At 38.9% G+C, this 24,785-nt stretch overlaps 1 protein-coding gene across 11 annotated transcripts in view; it reads left to right on the forward strand.

Annotated features, from left to right (window-relative positions):
* RBFOX2 (RNA binding fox-1 homolog 2) overlaps positions 1–24,785 on the forward strand; it is a 258,605-nt gene that overhangs the window by 183,157 nt on the left and 50,663 nt on the right. For all 11 annotated transcript variants that reach the window (XM_065887097.1, XM_065887096.1, XM_065887099.1 and 8 more), the window contains exon 3: positions 15,621–15,845. In XM_065887097.1, coding sequence (XP_065743169.1) covers positions 15,621–15,845 — 225 coding nt within the window. The remainder of the gene's footprint in view (positions 1–15,620; positions 15,846–24,785) is intronic.

The raw sequence follows: 24,785 nt of genomic DNA on the forward strand, positions 1-24,785 counted from the left end.
AAATCCACACCAGCTAACCAAGTCCTTATACCTGGGTCACCAGTGCATGAGGATCCTTAGTCATATGAGAGGAACTTTCAGCACGAAAGAGAAGAAACAAAAAGAAAACCTGACCCTAGGGGAAACAGATAATCCAGGGAACAGGGAAAGATTTAAAGAAGTATTCTAACTAATGTAGTCAGATTAAAGAACGGAATGCGTTCATAAAACCTGTTCTGGGTGTAATGAGAAGGGAACAGTTTGAGAATGAGAAAGAGCGTGAGAGCTTAAGAATGTGATAGTCAAAAGAAAACATGCCATAGAAGGAAAGAAAGTAGAGTTAAAGGTATCTCGCAAGATGCAGAGCTTTAAGTTGCGAAGATAGAAAATACAAGAGATAAGTCTCCGATGATTTCCTTAGCCCATGTTCCCTAGAAAATAGAGCCGGAGACAATACTTTATTGGGGAGTATGATCTCAGGAAAGCAGGGGGAGGAAGGGGGAGTGAGAACAAGGAAGAAAGGTCGGCCAGAGCTTTGTAAAAGACACTGCTGATGACTTAGTTTCAGTAGAAGTCTTCAGAGAGGTTGTATAGACTGCCGCTCCTCTGCCCAGTCCATTGGAAGGAAATGTGGAGATGTTTTTTATCTACTGGTTTCCTCTCATCTCCTGCTCCTCTTCCGTTTGGTCAAAGTTTGCCATACAAACGGTTAACGCACCTGACCCTTTCAGTGGCCTCATGGGGAGGCCAAGTCCTATGTTCTGTGCACAGATCTGCAGATTGACGTGGCATCTAAGTCTGGAGAGGTAAGAAGTCAGTAACCCCTAGGGTAGTCTCCAGCCTTGGAGCCTCTGCCTTTTAAGAAACCATTCAAAGAGGGCCACTCCCAAGAGGGCTGATGAAAGGAAGGAGAGGTAGGAGGCTGCCATTTTCTATCATAAACTCTTCTGTACCCATTCGGTTTGCTATTAGTACATGTACTAATTTCATAAAAATAAAAATTAACTTTAAGAATGGAAAATAGATTACCCAAAACACCCTGGAAATAAATGTCAAAGATCTTTTAGAATGCATTTGGGGGAAAAATGAATTTCAAATATTGAAAGATAAAATCTAATCAGTAGTTTAGAGGGTCCTCTATCCCCCCAACCTGATACTCCCTGCACACTTTTGCTTCGTTTCTCTCCATACCACACCTTCTGTTTCTTGTGTTGCTTGCCTGTTTATTATCCCCCCCCCCCACCTCCCGCTCCCTACTAGAATGTAAACTCCATAAGGGCAGGAACTTTGTCTTTTTAATCACTGTTATCTCCCCAGCACCTAGAACAAAGTGTCTAATAATGCATGGTAAGTACTCAATAAATATTTGATGGCAAGAATTGAAGTCGAATAGATGAAGTATGCAAGGGGCATGACTTCCATACAGAGGTGTTTGGACTTGACCTGTAGGCATTGAGGAATGTAGGATTTTAAGAAGAGAATTAATTAGCAATATCTGATTTAGGTTTTATTTTAGAAAGCTCATTCTGGCAGCTGCTTGGAAAAATTCATTAGGTTGAGGTTAAGTTAGAAGAAAGGAGAACTATTAAAAGAAAGGTTCTTGGGTTAACCTGGGTGAGAGTTGATGAGAGCAGAGACTCTCATTTTCCTTTTCATTTCCCACGGTACATAACATGGACTCTCACATGTAGCTTTTCAATTAATATATATTTATTTAATAGTAAATATTTATGACTGGCTATATTGTAGTGAGCTTTCGGCACAGTTCCTAAAGCTGTTGAGAGAAAGGTCCCTGTCGTTTTTGCCGACTGCTTCAGAAGCAGATATTCAGCTACCTGGTTAATTCAGCTTAGCATGTATTTTCTAAAGATCGATTACAATGCGCTTATCATTTGGTGAGGAAGCTACAATAAAGAAGTATATGATTCAGTCCCTGATCTACTTAGGGGCTTTACTTGTGAAATGAATAGAGGAAAAGTAAACCATCATGTTAACTGTGGTTGCAGACAAAATGCCATTTTGTCCTGGGAAGGGTATAGGGAAAAATTTTGTCTTGTTACTATATATATATCATACGAATTGCTCTTTTTTTGCGGTACGTGGGCCTCTCACTGTTGTGGCCTCTCCCGTTGCAGAACACAGGCTCCGGACGCGCAGGCTCAGCGGCCATGGCTCACGGGCCCAGCCGTTCCGCGGCATGTGGGGTCTTCCCGGACCAGGGCACGAACCCGTGTCCCCTGCATCGGCAGGCAGACTCTCAACCACTGCAGCACCAGGGAAGCCCCGAATTGCTCATTTTAAAGTAGACTATAATAGAATACCCAATGCAAAAATCTATAAAGAATGATTAAATATTTTATTATTCAGGGCACACTACAAAATCTTGCTAATGTTTTATTCTGAACCTGAGTTGTGGCTATTTTCAAGGATATTCCAGTTTAACATCTAGAGAAGATGCAAACTTAATTGCCCATGAAGACACAATAAAGAGTAAATTAATTTAAATTGTAGTGAAAAGTTTGGTTGAGAAAAAGTATAATCATCCATGCATTGTATAAATCACCAATTACATTGACTAGAATAGACAGCCAACCATTAATTGTGTGTAAGGACCTTTCATTTCCAAGGAAGCAGGTAGCTGACCCGGAGTATCTCTTGTGGTCTCTTGTTGCCGGTGGAAGACAAGATTCATGGGATGTTTGAGGTTCTAAATACTGCTTTAAGGAGATTGGAAGAAAGAGCTCTTAAGAAGTTGGAGACATTAAGACTATTACAGGGCTTGTCATTTTTAACCTAATAGACATTGGGTTTGAATGACTTTGTTCTGAAATATTTATTTTTTCTGTTTAAATATTTATTGCTTTGAGATGGCAGAACGCAGCCTCAGGGGAGAGATCAGGCTGGCTTTTCTCTCGAGTAATTTGAAAGAGGGGTGTATGTGTGTGTGTGTGTGTGTGTGTGTGTATTTTTAAGACAAGTGATTTGGTAGTATGTTTGCAATATTCTTGTTGGCCAAGACTGTGTACCTTCCTTAGTATTGTACTAGTACCAGATCCTGTAATTGATTTTTAGTCTAAGCATGAAGGTAAAGCATATTGTATTTCCTGTTTTATTTTTATTTATCATCTGTTTGCAAGAGCTTAAAATTGCTCTCCGTCCCCTTCTACACTCCATCTCCCCTTCATGTGGCTGTAGCACTCTCAAAACTTTGTGTCCTTGTTCCTCAGTTATACCCACTCTAAAAAGAAGGACCCATTGTTAGGCTTGCATTTCAGTAGGTTTACACTAAAAAACAAACAAAACCTGGTGTTTATTCTCTTATCTGTGGGTTCCATATAAGGTAATTCTCTACTTTCAGGTAATCTACATTTATGGCCACTATTACCTTCTTCTCATAGCTTACTCTCTCCCTAGTCTCTTCCCTTCTTCTAGAGGTGTAGATGCTTCTGGGTATTTTCTGGAGGCACCTGCCACCACCATAATTCTCTCCCATTCTGCCAGCCAAAGCCACTAAAGCAGTGTTTCTCAGCGTGGTACCCAGACCACCTACTGGAGTAGTGAGTAGTACCAGGTTCCTACTCCAACGCACTGAAACGTAATCGGTGGGGAAAGGATAGTGATTTTTAAAAAATATGTCCTCAGAGTGGTTGTTGTGAACAATAAAGTATGGGAATCTCTGCTTTCAAGGAACCAGGTAAAAGATGGGTTTGTGGGTGTGAGGGGCTGGGTCCCTACCGCATGGGGTTGGTGATCTTATGGTTGAGACTGCAGCAGGAATAGATGTGTCCCTGGACTCCTTTTTTGGAATCAGAAATACTTTCCCCTAAAATGAATATTTCAGTTGGTGATTGGGCTTTTATTACTATCTATAGTCATTATCATATAATCATTAAATCTGTTTTTGTGAGTTTCCTTGGGATCCTGGCCATCTACTAAACTACAGACAACCAAATGAAAAATGAACTGTTAGAATTCAACCTGAACATAAAAATTGGAGGCTACATGGAAGCTTCATGTATAGGTTTTCCCTCCCAAATTCTAACTTACCTACAGATTATCTGACATCTTATGGCTCTGGGTATAATTTATATTCACTGTAAAAGAGAAAATACGTTATTTACTTTAGTCTAACTTTTGCCACTGTTAAATTTAAGCATGTAGGTAAATTAAGAATCTAGAGTGAATTTCACCTTACGCCTAGTAAACTGGCATTGTTTTGTCTTTGTACACGTTTATCCACGCACTTTATTTCTCTGGGTTTTCTTCTTGGTCTATCTTTCTTCTGCAGAGTTGTTAAAAATTATTTTAATTGATTCTAGATCATCTTAAATCCAATGTTGTGTTCTTATCTTTCTGCATTAATAGTTTTATAGCTCTTTTTTCCCTTTGGTCACAGACATCTGGGCAGAAGTCACTGCTTTTAGTACAAGAACCGAGAAGAATGACAGGCCTTTTCTTAGGTACTGTCAACTGAGAGCTTTTTGTAAAGTTTTTTACAAAAGCAAGTAGAGCTTGAAATCTGAGCCTATCTGAGCAATTCGCAGGGGATAAAAATAATATAATTTATAAAATACTTGAGGCAAAAATATTTTTCCTCTATTACAAACCTAGAGAATTAATGTCCATTTATCTATAGCATTAGGAAAACGATTAGTGACATTGGCAATGATAAACTTGTGAGAAGATGCTCTATCTAAAAAAACTAAATGATTCTCTTTGTGATGGTTTGAATAAAATTAATATTGATCTGTTTCTATCGGTGATCTATTCTGAGCATAGATGTAATGTGAGAATTGGGAAACTTTTCTGTTAAGATAGGATTTGCAGCCTGTGGTTTGTAACACAACAGCAGATTAAGTATATAAGTGAGACTCAAGATTACAAACAAACAAAAATACCTTTCTGTCCTTAAGATTACACAGACTTTAATTATCCTAGGAAAATGAAGGCAATTATATTTTGGGCCTTTCTTATAGTACTTTATGCTTAGCTTTATTTGCAGCACAAATAACATTGATATAATTATTAGTTTATGTGCCTTTCTCACCTTTTAAAATTTGGTCCTACAAAAGCAAAATATTATTTTTGCCATTTTGCCTCCCCTCCCTGCCATGTTAAAGACTAGCATGTTGTAAATGTTTAAATGTGAGTAAATAATCGATTCAAATAATACTCAGAATAATTCAGTAAAAACAGAAAATATGCTTAAGAAACGATAAAGCAGACTCATTTACCCCAGTGTGACTTGTAAATAATCAAAAAAACTTTTCTTTGAAGTATTGATAAAGATGAATGGCTTAATAGGTCCTGAATAGTGAGTCTGCAGCTATAAATCTTAAAAAAAAAAAAATCATCCTGTTCCTCCTCGTTCCCTGTAACCGGTTGGTTGCCAAATTCCTGTAATTCCACCACGCAGCATCTCTTGATTCAGTTTCCTTTGCCCCACTACATTTGCCTAGGCCCACCTGTCTTCTCCAATATGTTACAAAAGCCTCCTGGTTGTCCCCCCATCTAGTACATTCCACATACTGTTATTATATGAGCTGTGCTTCTGCTATTCCCCTATTTTGATGGTTCTTCACTGCCGAGAAATAGTAGTTAAAATCATCAGTATCGGGCTTCCCTGGTGGCGCAGTGGTTGAGAGTCCGCCTGCCGATGCAGGGGACACGGGTTCGTGCCCCGGTCCGGGAAGATCCCACATGCCGCGGAGCGGCTGGGCCCGTGAGCCATGGCCGCAGAGCCTGCGCGTCCGGAGCCTGTGCTCCACAACGGGAGAGGCCACAACAGTGAGAGGCCCGCGTATCGCAAAAAAAAAAAAAAAAATCATCAGTATGTAACTGATCTGGGTATTGGGATACTCAGTACACAGAGCAAAATATCACAAAGGAGAATGGAGAGGTTCCAAGTAAGTCTAGTTGACTGGAAAGGTGGTTAACTCATCAGCAGAAATAAGAAAAAGAAAGTAACAGATTCAGTTTTTCGACATACAGAGTTTGTAATGTTAGTGCGGATGCTGAGAGCGGAAGGACCCGAGATGGGTGGGAAATGAGCACCCAGAAGACCTGGACCTAATCAGCTGGGAAGCTGGGCCCCAGATAAAGAGTTTCTCTTGTTCTCATGTGAACAATCTTACAACAACTCTCTAAATAGAAAACCCGGTTTGCAGATGAAGAAACAGGCTAGAAAGGGCTGAAGTAATTCATCCATATCTGGTAGGAGGTATAGTTGGGATTTGAGCCAAGGTCTGTTCTTCAGGCTCATACTCTTTCTTCTTTTTACTTTACCTCCCATGAAAGCTTGGGAGAAAGGGCATGGTTGGACCTAAAAAAATAGTTGGAAGTCACTCTCCTAGGTGGGTGATGGTTGAAGTTCTGGGATTGCTGTGGGAGACTGACTGATAAAAGGGTTGAATCTTGGTCCTTGGGTTATACATTTTTCCTGTTTGACGGGACCTATTTACTGTGATAGTACGTTTGAATTTAGAATTAAAACATTTAGCGTATTTCACATTGTACACCAGAAGACTATAGATAACGTATCGCCTCCGTTACTCCATGTGATTTAAAGGAGAAGGACATCATCCCTAACTCCTATATTTGCACAACCATGTGTCTAAAGCACAAGCACATAAATGTTGATTCCTTTCGTTACTAATAATATTCTACCAGTTCTGTCTTCCTTCCCTAACACTCTTCTCCCACTTGATATCAACCCAAGATGACATTCGTTTCATTATGTATTATCCCTCATGGTGCTCTCTACTGTAGCCAAACAAAGCAGTTCACTGCAGTGCACGTATATGTGACTTTCCATCTTAATCTTCCTTTATTTAAAAAATGGTAACACTTAATATTTATTAGGCACCATATTTGATTCTACATTGTACAAAACTGACCCCACTCATTATAATGAAGCTTTTAATCTAGTAGGAGAGATGAGACATGTATCTAGGTATGTTAAATATAAGGCTTTGAATTTAAATGTCACGTACGTGTTAGTAGTGCATGCTAAATGCTATGAGAATATAGGAGTGGAGGAATTATTTCAAACTGGAAAGGGCAAATGCAAACACTAACTGAAGGTCCGCTATTATTAGATACTGTACTAGTTAGGTACTTTTGATTTTTTAATTTCACTTCAACCTCACAGTAAATTCTGTTATGTCCATTTTTTTTTTTTTTTTTTGCGGTACGTGGGCCTCTCACTGTTGTGGCCTCTCCCGTTGCGGAGCACAGGCTCCGGATGCGCAGGCTCAGCGGCCATGGCTCACGGGCCCAGCTGCTCCGCAGCATGTGGGATCTTCCCAGACCGGGGCACGAACTTGTGTCCCCTGCATTGGCAGGCGGACTCTCAACCACTGCGCCACCAGGGAAGCCCAGTTATGTCCATTTTATAGTTGACAAAACTGAGGCTTAGTTTCTTGTCCAAAGTCACACAACTAAGAGGTCCCAGAGTCAGGGTTCGATCCCAGGTTTATTTGGGTCTAAAGCGTAATCTCTTTCTTTTATACCTGGTGTCAACAAACTATGGCCTGCAGGCCAAGTCAGGCCCACTGCCTGCTTTTGTAAGGCTCATGACATTCTCACATTTTAAAATGGTTAAGAAAAAAATCAAAAGAGGAATAATATTTCAGTGTCAGTGAATGAGGTTTTCCTGGAACACAGCCATGCTCATTCGTTTATGTGTTACCTACGGCTGTTATCTGCTAGCAGCAGAGGAGTTGCATCAGAGACCATACAGTCCAGAAGGCCTAAAACATTTCTGTCTGGTCCTTCATAGAAAACGTGTGCTGACTCCTGCTTTCTACCATCCTTCTCTAAGGATGGCTTCATGGAGAAGAGATTACTTGAGTTGCTGAGTTTTTTAGTATAATGAATATTCATGATAGAGGATATAGCATGGGGGAAAGACATGGATCCCTACTGTTGCAGCCTGGCTGTGATTTGGGAAAGCACCATAGTTAGGGAATATTCTAAATTCATTGCAACACAGAATTATAGTTAGGAGTTGTGTATGATATGACTGGGGAAAAATGGTTGAGGACCCCACTGGAGATGCCACAAGGAGTAGTGACTAGCAACATCAGCTATGGAATTGGCTTAGATTTGGATTTGAGTGGTTAGCTGAGTGGTTTTGGATAAGATACTTACTAACCTTTGAAAATGTCAGTTTCTTCTTCAGTAAAAGGAGAATAATGTAAAATACCTACCTTTTAGGGTTGTGAGAATTAAATGAGTTAATATATATAAAGTGCTTAGAATACTGCCAGACACCTAAGAAGCATTCATTGAATAAAAGCTGCTAATACAGGTGAGAGAGGGTCTAGAGGAGTTTAGAATGTATTTAGTAGGCAGTAGTGAACCTCGGTTTGTGTCACCTATGTGGTACATACATATTGTTCTGAATTGTATTGAAATTTTGCACACGTTTACAGTAGCCTCCCTAATGTGATTGTAAACTCCTAAGAGGCAAATTTTTAACTTCTGTTATAATGTCTTCAGTGCCTAAAACAGCTATGTACCCACAGTAGTTATTTAGTACATGTCTTAGAATTGAAATGGAATTTCAAATATCTCTTCCCATTTCTTTTTCAGCTAGTTGATCATTCTAGAAACTTCTTCAGTGGATTTTTCTTCTTTGCTAGTTGGTTTCTCTATCACTGTAATAAGTTTTGTATATCTGTAGTTTTTCTTTCTCTTTTCTTTTTTATTTTTTTGGCCAGGCTGAGTGGCATGTGGGATCTTAGTTCCCCGACCAGGGATAGAACCTGCACGCCCTGCATTGGAAGCACGGAGTCTTAACCACTGGACCACCAGGGAGTCCCTGTAGTTTGTTTTCTTAAATATTGTTCCCACAAATACATGGTCATTAAGGGTTGTTGTTTTTTAATTTCACGTGACGTCCATTACAGTGGCATTCAGTAGGATTTTAATACTTTACTAAGTTGTGGAAGGTTGGCCCCGCAGTCTACCTGGTGCTTGTAGTGGTTGAGAACAACTTTTATTGAGAGTCTAGGGTTTTAATCGCTTAATGTTACCAGTTCTTCACAACAGTATAATGGCATTAACATTGCTATTTTACAGATTAAGAAACTGGAGCACAGAGAAAGTAGGTAGTAACATGTTTAAATGTTTACAGCTATAGTAAGTGGCAGAGCTAGGATTCAAATGATCTTCTAACCACACACTCCAGCATTGCCCTTTGTGAAATACGAAATTTGTTGGGTCTCAGATGGATTTGATAATATTTTAGGTAATGTGAAAGTAGTGGAATAAACAAATTTGTTTGCATTGGCAAATAATACATTTTCAAAAATTATTATGTCTTCATAATTTATACGGTCCTTCCCTGCATGGTTATCATCTTGAACCTTACTCAAAAACGGCATCACTAAAATCGTTGAGTTGCAGTGGCCTGCATTCTGTGTGAAATAAAATACTGTTTTTGTCCTTTCAATATTTAATTTCTCTCCTTAAACTTTTGTGTAGATAATATAATGACAGTGAGATGGCAGAGTATTGAATTGGTTTGTTGAAGGATTACTGAAATATCAAATATAACCCGGATTTGTCTGTTTCATGTAGCTCTCTTCAGAGGTTTTTTTTTCCAGTCATTTAAAAATAACTTTAGGGCTTCCCTGGTGGCTCAGTGGTTGAGAGTCTGCCTGCGAATGCAGGGGACACGGGTTCGTGCCCCGGTCCAGGAAGATCCCACATGCTGCGGAGCTGCTGGGCCCGTGAGCCATGGCCGCTGAGCCTGCGCGTCCGGAGCCTGTGCTCCGCAACGGGAGAGGCCGCAGCAGTGAGAGGCCCGCATACCACAAAAATAATAATAATAATAACTTTAGAAAAACAGTCTTCTCACTCATTTGTGTCTTCTTACTTTTTCAACCAGAGAGTTAGAAATGTAGGTAGGTTTTTCTGAAATTTGGAAAATCTGACTTTTTAGTATAGTTGTAAATTATGTTGCTTCTGGAAAGGCAGTTAACCAAAGAATGTCTTTGTTTATAATTTCCTGCCAATCCCTGTAGTGAATTCATGTGGATAGTAGGAGGATTGGATGCATTCTGCTCTTTCTGTCCTCACAGTTAGATTTCCACACAATGGGGACACCATCTTACATGTTCTGCTTTATTGAAAAAAATACTATTATTGTTATGAGGGGATAGGGAGAGATAGGGGTTGAAGTTTTAAATGGAGTGGTCGGGGAGTTGACATTTGAGCAGAGATATGAGGGAGGTGTACAAGTCTACAAACCCTGGGATACCTGTGGCACAGGACTGCCCTGGGCACCGTGAGGGGTACAGGGCAGAATAAAAAATAGTCCTTCTTTCAGAGCATTTTCATTTTAATCAGATACATTGATAAGAACTAAAAGATAACTGTAGTTTATTTTTCCTCTCATCTTTCACATAAAATCTTAATTTATTTTCTAGGGAAGAAAGGAGTTGTAGATAAATCTTTATTAGATTCTTGGTAGGCGAGGTAGAAATTTTATTTGCATAGTACTCCCTATTGTCTATTTTTTAATCTTGTGGACAAGAAAGTTAATAGACTACTAAATTAAGAAAAAGAGAAATTGTGTCTAGTTTTGTGGGCTACAAGGAGACGTTAATTCATTTTCTCAGAAGAGACATACTTGAACTGCTTAGCCTGTGACATTAAAACGTTTTCATATAAACTTAGAGGTAAATCCCTGCCTAGAAATAATCATGTGGACTGTTATCTCATAGTTTGTCCGTGAGCTGTAGTGCTTCTCTCCTGAACTTGTAACTTTGTTTTTTTGTTGTTTGTTTGCTTTTTAATTAATTTTTATTGGAGTATACTTGCTTTACAATGTTGTGTTAGTTTCTACTGTACAGCAAAGTGAATCAGCTATACGTATACATATATCCCCTCCTCTTTGGATTTCCTTCCCGTTTAGGTCACACAGAGCATTGAGTAGCGTTCCCTGTGCTATACAGTATATTTGAACTTATAACTTTGGAATATAGCCTGGAAATTTAATAGAAGTCTGAAAACCATATAACATTTTTAAATTATAATAATGTATGCCTGGGGAAATTTTTAGACATTACAGAGTGTATGAGCTAAATGCAAAACCACTCCTATCCGAATTTCATTCCTATAGTATATAAACATAGTGTTTTTTAACATTTTAAAAAAATTCCTGTATGTAACAAAATAAACTACCAAGAATTTCTTCTTGACCTCCTAACAGAGGTTTGCATTTCCCTTTTTGTGGGGGAGAAATAGTTCAGCCTCTGCCTGTCTTGCATTTCTTTGAAACGCATAGTGCCAAGGCCACACGTGGATCCTAGAAGAAGGTTTGACCTTCCTTCCCCCCATCTCCCACTGCTAATTGACATGTTTATTCAGTTGACTGAGCCAGCTTTATCAAGACTGCCTCTGCGGGAGAGTTAATATTGTGCTTTGTGTGCCAGAGCAGCGTCCCCAGCAGGGCTGAGGTGGAGAATGGGGGCTGCGGTGAAAGAGAAGAGAAAGAGGAGCACAGTTGGAGCATTAGAAGTCCCCTTTGCTGTGTTCATCATAGCGGGGCAACAGTGTCTTTTAGCCTTGGTGTGTTATTTCGTAGACCCGTCCTGTGTCTCTAAGAGTGTATTTATGCCTAGAGCTGGAGTGTAGATCTATGGACACCTTTGGCGCTCTTATTCACCTTCATTCACCAACCCACCTGAAATGGAATTTTCTCTTTCGTATCTGTCCTCAGGCCAGCAAATCCCGTGAGGTCTTATGAAGCAGTGTGCTTCATGTGGGTGGGTGGGTGGGTGGGTAGGTAGGTAGGTAGCACTGAATAATTTGAAAGAGAAGGAAGAGAATTATTTTATTTCCTTCTTAGGACACCCAGAATAGCTAAGGAGAAATCATTTACAATACCCTGACCTTGAGATCATGAAAAGAACTTATTTAGTGATGAGTGACAAGAATGATTTTTTTTCCCTGAAAAATTATGGGTAAAAATTTAAGGTCTTGCTAGCATAATTTTTAAGAACTAAATAAAGGGAAGGATTTTTTTTTTTTTTTTTTTTGTGGTACGCGGGCCTCTCACCGCTGTGGCCCCTCCCGCTGCGGAGCACAGGCTCCGGACGCGCAGGCCCAGTGGCCATGGCTCACGGGGCCAGCAGCTCCGCGGCATGTGGGACCCTCCCGGACCGGGGCACGAACCCGCGTCCCCCGCATCAGCAGGCGGACTCCCAACCACTGCGCCACCAGGGAAGCCCGGGAAGGATTTTTATGTAAAGCAATCCTTAGTACCATGTAGATGTGATTCTTAGACACCAGAGACAGCCTGAATTTTGATGCTGTATAACTTTAAAATGAAAGACAAGAATTTTTGTCTCTAGATAATGTCACTACCATTTTCTTAAGAACAGCACAATAATTCAGTGCTCCAGCCTATGAAGCTTCAGCTTCCTCTTACTGGTTACATTTTTCATTTTTCATCATTCTCTTTTATATAAAAAATACTTTGTAGGCTTTATTACAAAAGTAATATGTACTTATTAGGAGCACGAGGAAACTTTGGGGGATTTTGGAGAGATATGTTCACTGTTTTGATTGTGCTGATGATTTCATGAGTGTACATATGTATTTCAGAACTTACCAAATTGTACACTATGAATAAATAGCTGCAGTTTATTATAGAATTGTCCCTCCGTATCCACAGGGGATTGGTTCCAGGACCCGCTGCAGATACCAAAATCCATGGATGCTCAAGTCCTTTGTATAAATGGCATAGTATTGACATATAACCTGTGCACATCCTCCCATATACTTTAAATCATGTCTAGATTACTTATAATACCTAAGACAATGTAAATGCTCTGTAAATAGTTGTAAATACAATTTAATAGCTGGACTATGGCAAATTCAAGTTTTACTTTCTGGAATTGTTTTTCCTAATATTTTTCAATCTGTGGTCATTTGAATCCATGCTGCAGAACCCACAGATATGGAGAGCTAAATGTATATGTCAATTATATGTCAGTAAAAGTTTTTAATATTTTTGTAATTTGATTACAAAAAATTGGACTTATGGTTAATATGTATTTCCATTTGTTAATGAGATTAAGCACTTTTATCATACAACCATTTGTATTTCATCTTTTGTGAATTGTTCAGTTATATTCTTTGCCTCTTTCTTTGTTGATTTGTGTGTTTCTCATCAGTTTGAATAACTTACTCTTGACTTAGTGATGGTAACCAGTGTGTCTGTCTTACCTTTGCAGCTATTTTCTCCAGTTGGTTTTTCTTTTGACTTTAAAATCTTCCCCTCCTTCCCATCCTCTCTTCTTTCCTTCCTAACTTCCGTAACCAAATCTTTTTTTTTTTTTCTGGTTTTTAGGTTTCCTATCATACTTAAGAATCCTCCCCACCGCAGTAATATTCCTAATATTTCTTATATTTTCATAGTTTTAGTAGTTATATTTTAATTTTTTTTTTTTGCATATGCAGGTTGAGAGTTGAGGTTTATTTTTTTCCATTGGGTATTCACTTATTAAAAAGTCTTTCCTTCCACCCATTGAATTGACTTACACTTATTAAAAAGTCTTTCACTTATTAAAAAGTCTTTCCTTCCACCCATTGAATTGACTTGATGCCTAAATATTTGCTCTAAATGTTTATGTCTATCTCTGGATTCCTTTCTATCTCATTTATCTATTGTCTGTCTTTAAGCCAGTACCACACTGTTTTGATTACCATCACTTTATCAGTCTTGAACTCAGGTAGTTTGTGTTCTTTTTCAGAATTGTTGTGACTATTCTAGGTTCTTTGCATTTCTGTATAAATTTTAATAACAGCTTGTCAATTTATGCAAAAATACCTGCTGAGATTTTGATTGTGTTTGTGGGGTTTGGGATGCATGGTCATCTTAAGAATATCCAGCTTTCCAATCTATGATTATATATTTCTCTATTTATAACAGCCTTTGTACATTTGTTCTGTTTTATTTTATGCAGATTGTCGTAATGATGGTTGAACCTTCCTTTAAAAATATTGTGAGATCTTTCTCCAGTTTTGGATTCATTTTGTTTGCGACAGTATGAGTTTAATGGCCATTAAGTTAATGTTGAAAACCTGGGATGATGTTTAGACAGTGCTGCTGGAAGTTCAGTTTCCTGCAACTCTCAGTGGGTAGAGAATCCCTTCTTAAATTGAGGGGGAGAAAGGATAACCGGGAGTGAGAAAGAAAGAAGAAGAATTACTTCCTGGTTTGAAGGAAGTGATGCTCATGACTCGGAGGATTTTCTTTGATCCCTAATGACTTGATATCTAAATATAGGGGGGGGGCTTCCCTGGTGGCGCAGTGGTTGAGAGTACGCCTGCCGATGCAGGGGACACGGATTCGTGCCCCGGCCCGGGAAGATCCCACATGCCGTGGAGCGGCTGGGCCCTTGAGCCATGGCCGCTGAGCCTGCGCGTCTGGAGCCTGTGCTCCGCAACGGGAGAGGCCACAACAGTGAGAGGCCCGCGTACCGCAAAAAATAATAATAAAAAATAAATAAATAAAATATAGGGAGAGGGGAAACCTATCAAAGTGCTAACATTTTTAAGCATTTGACCATCTCTGCCAACTACTTCCAGAAGAACAGTGGCTCCAGACTTTGCAGACTTGTATATCTTTAGTAAAATAAGGGCTCTGCCTTTTTTGGAATAAAATGGGAGGTCAGGAGGTCAGTTGTTGAGAAGAAAGGGCTTTATGAAATCTCTTACACAAGGTTTAAACTCCTCTTTTGTATCTGAACTTAGACTGAACAGAAGTAAGACAGGGGCTGTGGAGCCAAAATGGCTTCTAACAATTTCCTGTAGTTACTGTATGTTCTTTAGTGATATTGCATGTATCACACTGGATCCCAAGTAAACATTTGGGAATGGATGTCATGTGGAGAGGTATCCTGCTAGCCTTGTAATGCTAGCAGTAATTATGAGAAACTCAAATTTTTTTGTCTGGGGAATTTTTTTGTCTATTTCTAATTTAAGGAAAGGGTTTTTTGTTGGTTTATTTTTTATTAACCTAGTAGCCAAGACTTAAATAAATCTCTACCTTGAAATCCGAAGGTTAATTTTTTTAATAATATGCTTTCTGCTGAACTCTGTGTTCTTAAAATCTAGAGGTCTATATTGTCTGGTTTTGAGAATTTAATTTATACTGTCATTCTGCCTATTGCTATGAATTGTAATTTAGTGAAATTGATTTGTTTTCCCGTAAGAATCACTAAAGGGATAGAGAGTGTTCTAAAGAAAATACTAATGGTCCAAATGAATTTCAACTCTTGTAATTTATCTTCTGTGAGAAGCTTCCTGGCATTTAAAATTTTTTGGTGTAAAGGAAGATCTTTGGCCCTTTGGCAACTAGTCAACTTTAATATGATCACGGACCTGTCTAGAAACCACAAATAGACCGAAGTTGGGTGTGTTTGTGTGTCTCCATACATACACCTATACGTATACATATAGCAGTATTTCCCCTAATCCTGAGGCAGTAAGTAAGTGTTCCATTTTACCTGAGCAATGAGAGAATATTCAGGGAATTTTGTTCACTCACCTTAAAAATAATTATATGATGAGAATTTAAAGTCAATTTTTCTCCTTATTTTCTCTTTCTCTATTTGTTCTAGGGTAACCAGGAGCCAACAACAACTCCTGACGCAATGGTTCAGCCTTTTACTACCATCCCATTTCCACCACCTCCGCAAAATGGGATTCCCACAGAATACGGAGTGCCACACACTCAGGACTATGCCGGCCAGACCAGTGAGCATAACCTGACCCTCTATGGAAGCACGCAAGCCCACGGGGAGCAGAGCAGCAACTCACCCAGCACACAGAACGGATCTCTGACGGTATGTGAGTGATGAGGTGGCGAGCAGAAGGCGGTGTGTCGTTGTGTGTCGTTGTTGTCGTTGGTCGTATTGAAATCTTCTTTTTAATCATCACACCAGAAAACCCTTTGAAATAGTTTTGCATTTACATTACATTACATAGCGCTTATGTAATTTCAGTTCTACTCTAAGCGTTGTAATTAGAAGATAAGGATTTAGCATAAAACTCACGGTCATTGCCCAGGAGCTTACAGTCTAGAGATGGGACAGACAATACAACAAGGTAGGTACAGTGATGGGAGTTAACTTAGCGGGATGCTGCTCCTTTCAGCTTCACAGGTAACCTTCATTTGGCAGAACCTCACGGTCCCTTCTCTGTCCTCATTGTACAGAATCTGTCAGCAGCATTCTACACATTGCGTCCCCCCTCCTCCCTGAAATACTTAGTTGTTGGCTTTCATGACGCTCCCTGTTTCCTTCCTAAGCACTAGAAGCTCTTTTTTGGTCTCTCTTGTTGGTTCCTCTTTCTCTGTTCAGCTTTTAAATGTTGTGGTGCTCCAGGGCTGAGTCCTAGGACCCCTTTCCCTCCTATTTCATATGCTCTCTCTGTTGTATAATTATACTACTGAATTCACCTAGTTGCTCAGGCAAAACCTACGAGTCATTATTTCTTTATTTCCTTCATCTCTACATCCAGTCCATTAGCAAGTCTTGGTCCCCATAACTCTAGAACATTTTCTTAACTTCAGCCTCTTTCTCTTCATCTTAAGACCATAGTCTTAAGTGTGCATGATTAAGAGCTCAGCACTTCTGCCAGAGTTTTTGGGCCTGAGTCCTAATGTGACTCCTACGTAGCAGTATGACCTTTGGCCAGTTATTTAATCTCTCTGCCTTGGCTTGCCTCATCTGTAAAATGAATAGCACCTATTTCAAGTGGCTTTTAGGAGACTTAAAAGAGTTTAATACACGTGAGGTGTTTATCATCATCGTCACCACTCTAGTCCAAACCTCTTCACTTATTTTCTATATTACTGTTGCCTAACTTATCACATAGCAGCCAAGAGACTTTTTTTTTTTTTTTAATGAAAATAATGCTATTTTCCTGCTGGACTCTAATGGTTTCCTAACAGAATAAAATCCAGACTGTACTTGGTTTACTCATCCCTGGCCCCAGCCTACCTCTTTGACTTCATCTCTTACTACTTAGTAAGCAAGTAAAGGAAGTGTCATAAATTAACAATAGGTGTGTTATCACATCATACAGATCACTTCAAATGATTATGAACTCACAGACTTAACAGAACTACTGGAAAAGAAGGAAAAAGAAAGAGTAAAAACATAAATCGGAGGCTTTATCAAGGTATTTTAATGACTAAGTCTATTTCTTTACTAGTTATCAGTCTTTTCTTTTTTCTATATTCTTTTTCTTGTTAAGTCAATTTTGGTAATTGGTGTTTTCCTAGGAATTTTTCTATTTCATTTTAATTAACTATTCTTTTGGTATAAAGTTACTCATAATAATAATCCCATTTTCTGTAATTTCTTTAGCGTCTATAGTGATATCCCCTCTTTCATTCTTGATTTTGGTAATTATGTCTTCTTTTTTTCTTGGTCACTCTAGCTAAGGTTTATTGATTTTGAAGCTTGTTCCAGAAAACCAGCTTTTGATTTCATTGACTTTTTCAAAAATCTGTTGTGTTTATATGTCACTGATTTCCGTTCTGATCTTTACTACTTCCTTCCTTCTACTTGCTTTGGGTTTGATTTGGTCTTTATTTTCCTAGCTTCCTGACTTGCAACGTTGGATCATTGATGTTAAAATTTTATCCTTTCTAATATGTGTTTAAAGCTATACCTTTCCCTTTAAGTTTCCCTTTAGCTGCATCCCATAAAATGTGATATATTGTGTTTTCATTTTCATTCAGTTCAAGATATTTTTAAATTTTTCCTTTGATTTCTTCTTTGATCTTGGTTTACATAGACGTATGTTGTTTAATATCCCAGTGTTTGAGGATGTCTCAAGTTTTTTTTCTTTAATCCCTTTGTGCTCAGAGAATATTCTTTGTATGATTTGAGTCTTTTTAAACTTAGTGAGACTTGTTTTATGGCTTAGTAGGTGGTCTGTCCTACAGAATGTTCCTAACCAGTTGGGCCTTTTATCAATATGAAATGTCCCTCTTTGTCTCTATTAATATTTCTTGTCTTAAGTCTATTTCGTGTGATATTAATATAACTACTTGAACTTTCTCATGATTACTATTTGCATGACATCTTTTTCCTTCATTTTGTTTCAAACTCTTTGAATCTAAGATGTGTCTCTTGTAAAAAACATAACATCTGGATCTTACTTTCCAGTCTGAAAATTATTGCCTTTTTATCAGAGTATTTAGTCTATTTACATTTAATGTAGTTATTAATGTGGGTGGATTTATGTCTGCCATTTTACTATTTGTTTTTATATGTCTTATATCCTTTATTGTTCCTTCTTTACTGATTTATGTTAAATAATTCTTTCTGTACCTTCTAAATCCTTTTGTGATTTTTTTAGTTATTTATTTGTGTTATTTATGTATTTTCTTAGTTCTTGATCAAGGATTACATCTTTGAGTTATCACAACCTGCTGATGGCTGGTTGTGTGTGTGTGTGTGTGTGTTATTCTGGTAAAATATAGCAGCTTTGATCCAATATAGCTCTATCCCTCACCATCCTTTGTGCTGTTATTGTCATATATATATATATATATATAGAGAGAGAGAGAGAGAGAGAGAGAGAGAGCACTTCATATATATATATATGAAGTGCTATAGTATTACAGTTACTACTTTAAAAATCTTCTATTTTTAAAGAAATTTACCATTTCCAGTGATTTTCTTAGCTTCCTATGGATTTGAGTTATTTTCCAATGTCATTTCCTTTCAGCTGGTAGCACATCTTTTAGTATTTCTGTAGACTAGGTCTGCTTGAAACAAATTTTCTGTTTTTGTTTACCTAGGAATACCTTTATTTTGTCTTCATTTTTGAAGGCTAGCTGTAGAATTCTTGGTTGACATTTTTGCCCCAACTCCTCAGCCCTCTGGCCTCTGATGAGAAGTCAGTTGTTAATCCTGTTGTTGTTCCCCTGTATGTGATGAGTTGTTTTTCTCTTGCTGTCTTCAAGCTTCTTTTGTTTGTCTTTGGCTTTGAGCAGTTTGACGCTGATATGTCTAGGATAAATCTCTTTGTTTTATCATACGTAGAGTGCATTGAGATTTTGAGGTCTGTAGATTGTTTTCCATCAAAATTGGGAAGTTTTTGAACGTAATTTTTTCAAATATTTGTTCTTTCCTTTTGTTCCTCCTCCTCGGACTTTTGCTACAAGTAATGGGGATGCTTGTTCCCCACAGGTTCAGATTCTGTTTGTTTGTTTTTAAGCTGAATCTAAACAGAATCTAAGGTTCTACTCATTTTTCTTCAGTCTTCTTTCTGTTCTTTTGATTGGATAATTTCTGTTGATCTGTTTCAGTTTACTCTTTCTTTTTTCCGCCATATCAAATCGGCTATTAAGCCCATCTAGTGAATTTTTATTTTAGTTAATGTACTTTTCAACTCTGGAATTTTCATTTAGGATTTCTGTATCTCTATTGAGATTCCTTACTTGTCATCGTATTTCCTTTAATTCTTTGAATACATTTGTAATTGTTACTTTGAAGTCACCTGCAGACTCTAACATCCAGTCCTCCTCAGAGCCTGTTTCTAGTTACTGCTTGTTTTCTTGAGTTGGGGCCACACTTTTCCTGTTTCTTTGCATGTCTTGTAACTTTTTAGTAAATTAGACATTTTAGTAATATGTTTTAACAACGCTAAAGTTTTTTGGGTTTTTTTTGTTTTTGAGAGGTGTAGGTGAGTATGTATGTGTGAGTTTTAAATAGTTTGCCTGTACTTAAACTGTGGGCTCCTCTGTGGTGTGCAGCCACTGATGTGTCTGCTTAGTGATTTTCATTCTCGTTTTTACTTTTTAGCCTGACTGGGAGTCACCCCTGTGTCTCCATAGCCTATTGGTCAGCCAGTGATTTGGGCATAAGTTGTGCTTAAGCACCTGGAGTGTGGAAAGCTTCCAGCCTCTACTGATCTGGTTTTGGGTTGGGAAGTGCATTTCACAGTACAGCCAGTTCTCAAGTATGCCTTGGCTTTTTCTTTCTGTTGGACCCTTTTATGTCTCCCCTCCTCATCTGCATATGTTCACAGTCAGCCAGGGATGTGAGGAGATCATATCTAGTTATTCTACTATTCTCTCATTTCCAGGATCTTCCCTTCAGATTTCTAGCTGATCTACCACTCACCCCAATCAGACCACAGCCTCAAGCTAGAAGAACTATATTTCCCCTGTTAGGTTCCCACCAAGTGTGCCACTTTAGCCGACAAGTCTGTGGTTTTCTACTGCGCCCCCCACCCCAGTACCCCAAGTGGAGTCCGCCCCCTCTGGCAGCAAAGCTGCTGGGTTTTGTGGCCCAGCCCTACCCTGATGAGCTCTCCCAGAAGAGCTGAGGATTAGAGGGTGGGGTTAGTGAGTTGGAGTAGGCCCAGGCAATAAGTTTGTAGACTCCTTCATGTTTTACCCTAAAGCTCTAGCAACTTTTCAAGAAGCTTCTCTATTTATTATCTGCCTCTGATTGATTTCCAGGACCATGAAATGACTGACAAGTTTTCTTATTGTTTTGAGGAGAGGATTCACTGACCTCTTCATGCCATCAGAGCCAGAAGTCCCTTCCTTGAATCACTTCATGGTCGTTTGTACTGCACCTCTCCTCACCACTGCCCATTTATTTCTCTTTTTTTCCCTATTGCCACCATTTCCCATTGTTTCAGATTCCTGGATTATGTGTCTCTAATGACAGTATTAACGGCGAGCTCTGTTCCTTAATATAAATATATACAGTTAAGACTTCTGTTCTTCATCCATATTAGAAACTATTCAGTATATAATTTTGCATTATATTGACCAATTTGAGTTTCTAAAGATGTATTGAAATAAGATTAGGAATCCTTATGAATAGATTGTGAATTTATTGGTGCTGAGGAGAAAATGGAAAATCCTTGAGTTGTGCCTGCAAACAGAACACAAGTTCTGTCATTTTAGGAAGTTGCTAACAATAAAATGGGAAATTGTTAGGAGGCTCTGGTTGAAGATACTTCTTTTTTTTTTTTTTTGCGGTATGCGGGCCTCTCACTGTTGTGGCCTCTCCCGTTGCGGAGCACAGGCTCAGCGGCCATGGCTCACGGACCCAGCCGCTCTGCGGCATGTGGGATCTTCCCGGACCGGGGCACGAACCCGTGTCCCCTGCATCGGCAGGCGGACTCTCAACCACTGCGCCACCAGGGAAGCCCGATACTTCTTATATTTTTAAGTGTCCATTTTAATTGTGAGTGTGAATCCACTGCTCTTAAACCATTTTACCTTTGGAAGTTGTGTGTGGGTGTGTGTTTCTCAGGGGAGGTGGCGTGTGTTGAGAGAGCGATTGAGCAGTAAGTAGAGCAGTATGCTGTAAAACCTACCTAGATTTGACAACCGTATACATTATTCTGTTAAACCTTTACCTTCTACTTATATGTTTCATAAAAGGAGTCTGGTAATTCCTGTAGCCAATTAAATTCAAAAGGTAGATAAGAAGCATTGTTATTTATAAATAAATGATATCTTAAGTTTGTATAACACTTTTCAGTTGAAAGCTTGATTCCACAAACACTATTTTATCGTGGCTCATAAAGTAGCCCTTTGTGGTATGTTATTGTTTTTCTGCTTGGGGAATTCAAAGTCTTTACTCTCCAGTCTGCCACTCTGACTCCCCATCGCCAACTCAGTGGAAGTGACCGTGCATATGTGCACTGGCCCTCTGAGCAGATGCTTGTGCGTCTTCTCCCGATCAGTCCAAGTGTTAGCTCTGCTGGGAAGCCCTGCTTGACTCTCCTAGGCAAAGCCAAATTCATGTATCCTTCATTTAGGCTCAGGTAGACTTCTGAGCCGACCGCCTTTTGTGGAACTTACGAGGTGTGATGTTTTTTGTTCACTTCTGTCTCCCTAACTAAACTGTAAGCTTCTTTTGCATTCCCCGATTTGTCATAGTACCTGGCACTTAATAGTTACTCAGTAAATATTTCTTGGGGAAAAAAGTGAAAGAAGATACAGGTGTGCCATGGGAGGTCTGAGGAGAGAGAAGTGAGCTCCTTGGTGAAGATGGCATTGATCTGGGCCTTGTATTATGAGTGACTAGAATTCAGACATCTTTAGATGGTGGTGGGAAGAATTAGGAAAGTCATTTCTCAAAGCAACGTTGGAGAGATGGGAAAGATCAAAATGTCTTCGAATAAAAGCATGGGTTTCTGTTTGGTTGAAGCTTGGGTGCTTGGTGGAGACTAGTGGGAAATAGGTGGGAGAAAGGTCCCTTGAGAGTACAAATTGGGAAGAGCATTTGAATGCCTGGCTGAGAAATTACTTTATTAAAGGTATTTGAGCAGGAAATGGAAGTGAGCGGCATTGTGCTTCAGAAGATTAATCTCTTGCATGTACAAGATAGTAGAGGAGCAGGAAGACTGGTTAGGAAAGGGTCTTATGGTTGGAGTTGATAATGGGGTTCTGGATTGGGGTTGCAGTGATTATGTACAGCAGGAAGTGAATTGAAGAGAAATTATGAAGATAGAATAAACAGAATTTGACAGCTGATTGGATGAGTAAAATAAGGAGATCAGAGTCAAAGAGTTTTCATCCTTATTGCAATAACTATATCTTGAATAAAATCATTTTACCCCCCAAGTTTCAGTTTCCTCACCTATCAAATGAAGGTACTAATTCCTATCTGACGGAATTGTAGTGAGAATAAATTAGAAAAGCTTTGGAGATTACTTGTTTAAATAGTTCTTTGAGATAATTGCTTTTACCGTCTTTTTAAATCAGCTGTCCTGGTTGATGTCATTTATTTGCGCTTTTTATTATTGTGAGCTACAGCTGTATTTTAATAGATCTTGTTTATGTTGGATAGTCCCATCTTGTTGATGGAGAGAACAAAAAGAAAGGATTTCTGACATAAAAATGAGAAATAAGCAATGAAATCTGGAGTTTTATTTCCAAAATATATTTTAGAAACTGATTTTAACATTGGGCTAGATGCTTCTTGTACTGTTAAGATGAGAGCTTGTTTTGACAGTCATTTGGTCCCGTAGTGTGCATTAGCAAGAGAGATAGCAGTTAGGCGTCTCCCAGCTGGGTCTGCAGAGGCTTGATTATCACTGAGCCTGCCTGCAGAGAAGAAAGGACCTCAGTTCCCGTATGTTTAGATATTTTCCAAATGCCAGCAGGCGTAAATAGCCAAAGTATTTGAAGTAGATAAGCTTTGGTGAGTGATCTTCAGATACAAGATTTATATTTGTGTACATATTCTGCCAACCTATTGGATCATACTTTCCCTGAGGGCAGGAACTATTACTTGCCCTCCTCTTATTACTCCCAATGGTATACAATGGACATTTAGTAAGTGGTTTTTGAATGAAAAAAGAAGCTTATAAAGGCAGAGTAAGTTGCTAGTCAGTAACATCTTTTGAAGTATTTGAACAGAGTTGTTGGTGCATCTAAATTGAGGGAATAGTTGAGTGGTCTGCTGTGCTATATCATAATCTGTAGATTTTATAGCCCTCCTCACTGGTGGGCCTTTGAGCACACCTCCAAGTAAAGATGACTCAGACCCCATATTGTTCATCATCCTCGGTTTCTTCTCTTTTTTGTACACCCTTTCTCTGGAGTTGAAGCCAGATTTCCTTGTGTTTCTCTACCATCAGAAGATCAGTCTAACCGTCCTCCCTTGGAATTACCCACTGACCCTTACCTGAAGATGCCTTGTAGATTGGTGACCCATCAAATGTAGCCAGGAAGTTATACCACTTAACAGCGGGTCCATTTGCCCACACCAGGACTTCTGGAATATAATGGTAAAAATGGGGCCCATATCCTTCGCTCATGTTGTGTATTGTTGGGCAATGTTACCTTCAGCCTGCAGCGTAGGTATGATCATTAGCATTTTCCATCTCCACGCTAGAGTTAGAGGCCTGGGACAACAGAGGATTCATTCATGCAGTCATCTACTTTTCCAAGAGATGGAAAAGCTGCCTATGAGCAGCTTAGCAAGTTCACAGCTGGATTGATGAGGAAACTATAGCCTGGTCTGAAATGCAAAAGTTGCTGCAGAAAACCACACTCAGAGCCAGGCATGCATATTTTTCAGTAGAGAGAATTGCCCTTTGGTTCATGTAAGACTCAAGACACCCTTTCAGCAAATTGTTAATATTGTTAAGTTATGATTGTTGCTTCTTCTCTTTTGCATGCCTTCATTTATTTATTTTAATTTACTTATTAATTACTGATTATTATGACCCATTCTACCCCCACCCCACCCCTCAAAAAAAGAAACTGAAGCTGAAAAGTTTTGAGAACGGTCATACTCTGCTCTACTGGCCCTTGCTGCTCTCCCGTATGTTAGGGTAAGAATAAAGAAGCACTGATGATTAACTTAGTAGTGCAGTTTTTCTTAACCTGTCTACAAGAGTTGTGCATTGTTCGTAAATATTTTGTACTATCTTTTGAAGTCGGTAAACTCTGTTTAGAATCACTGAATTTTAAAGCCAAAATAGATTTTAGAAATCATCTCACGCCCTCCTTTTACAGCAGAGGTCAGCAGTTTTAAGCGACTTGAACAAGGTTACAGCTAGCTCAAAACAGAGCTGGGACTCAGGAAATCTGCTTGAAGTCAAGGGCTTTTTTTCTGCTTCCCCATGTAAATTATAAAAAATAAAAGGCATCTCTAGACATGGTCTTAGTTTCCACTTACTCTTCAACTTTAAACCCAAGAACTTCAACTAGAACATACTTACAGATTTCTTTCATCCTGAAGTGTACATTAAAATATTAAAGAATCATTCAGTTAAGTATAAAGTTT

Source organism: Phocoena phocoena, chromosome 11, assembly GCF_963924675.1.
Source record: "Phocoena phocoena chromosome 11, mPhoPho1.1, whole genome shotgun sequence".
Classification (NCBI taxonomy): domain Eukaryota; kingdom Metazoa; phylum Chordata; class Mammalia; order Artiodactyla; family Phocoenidae; genus Phocoena; species Phocoena phocoena.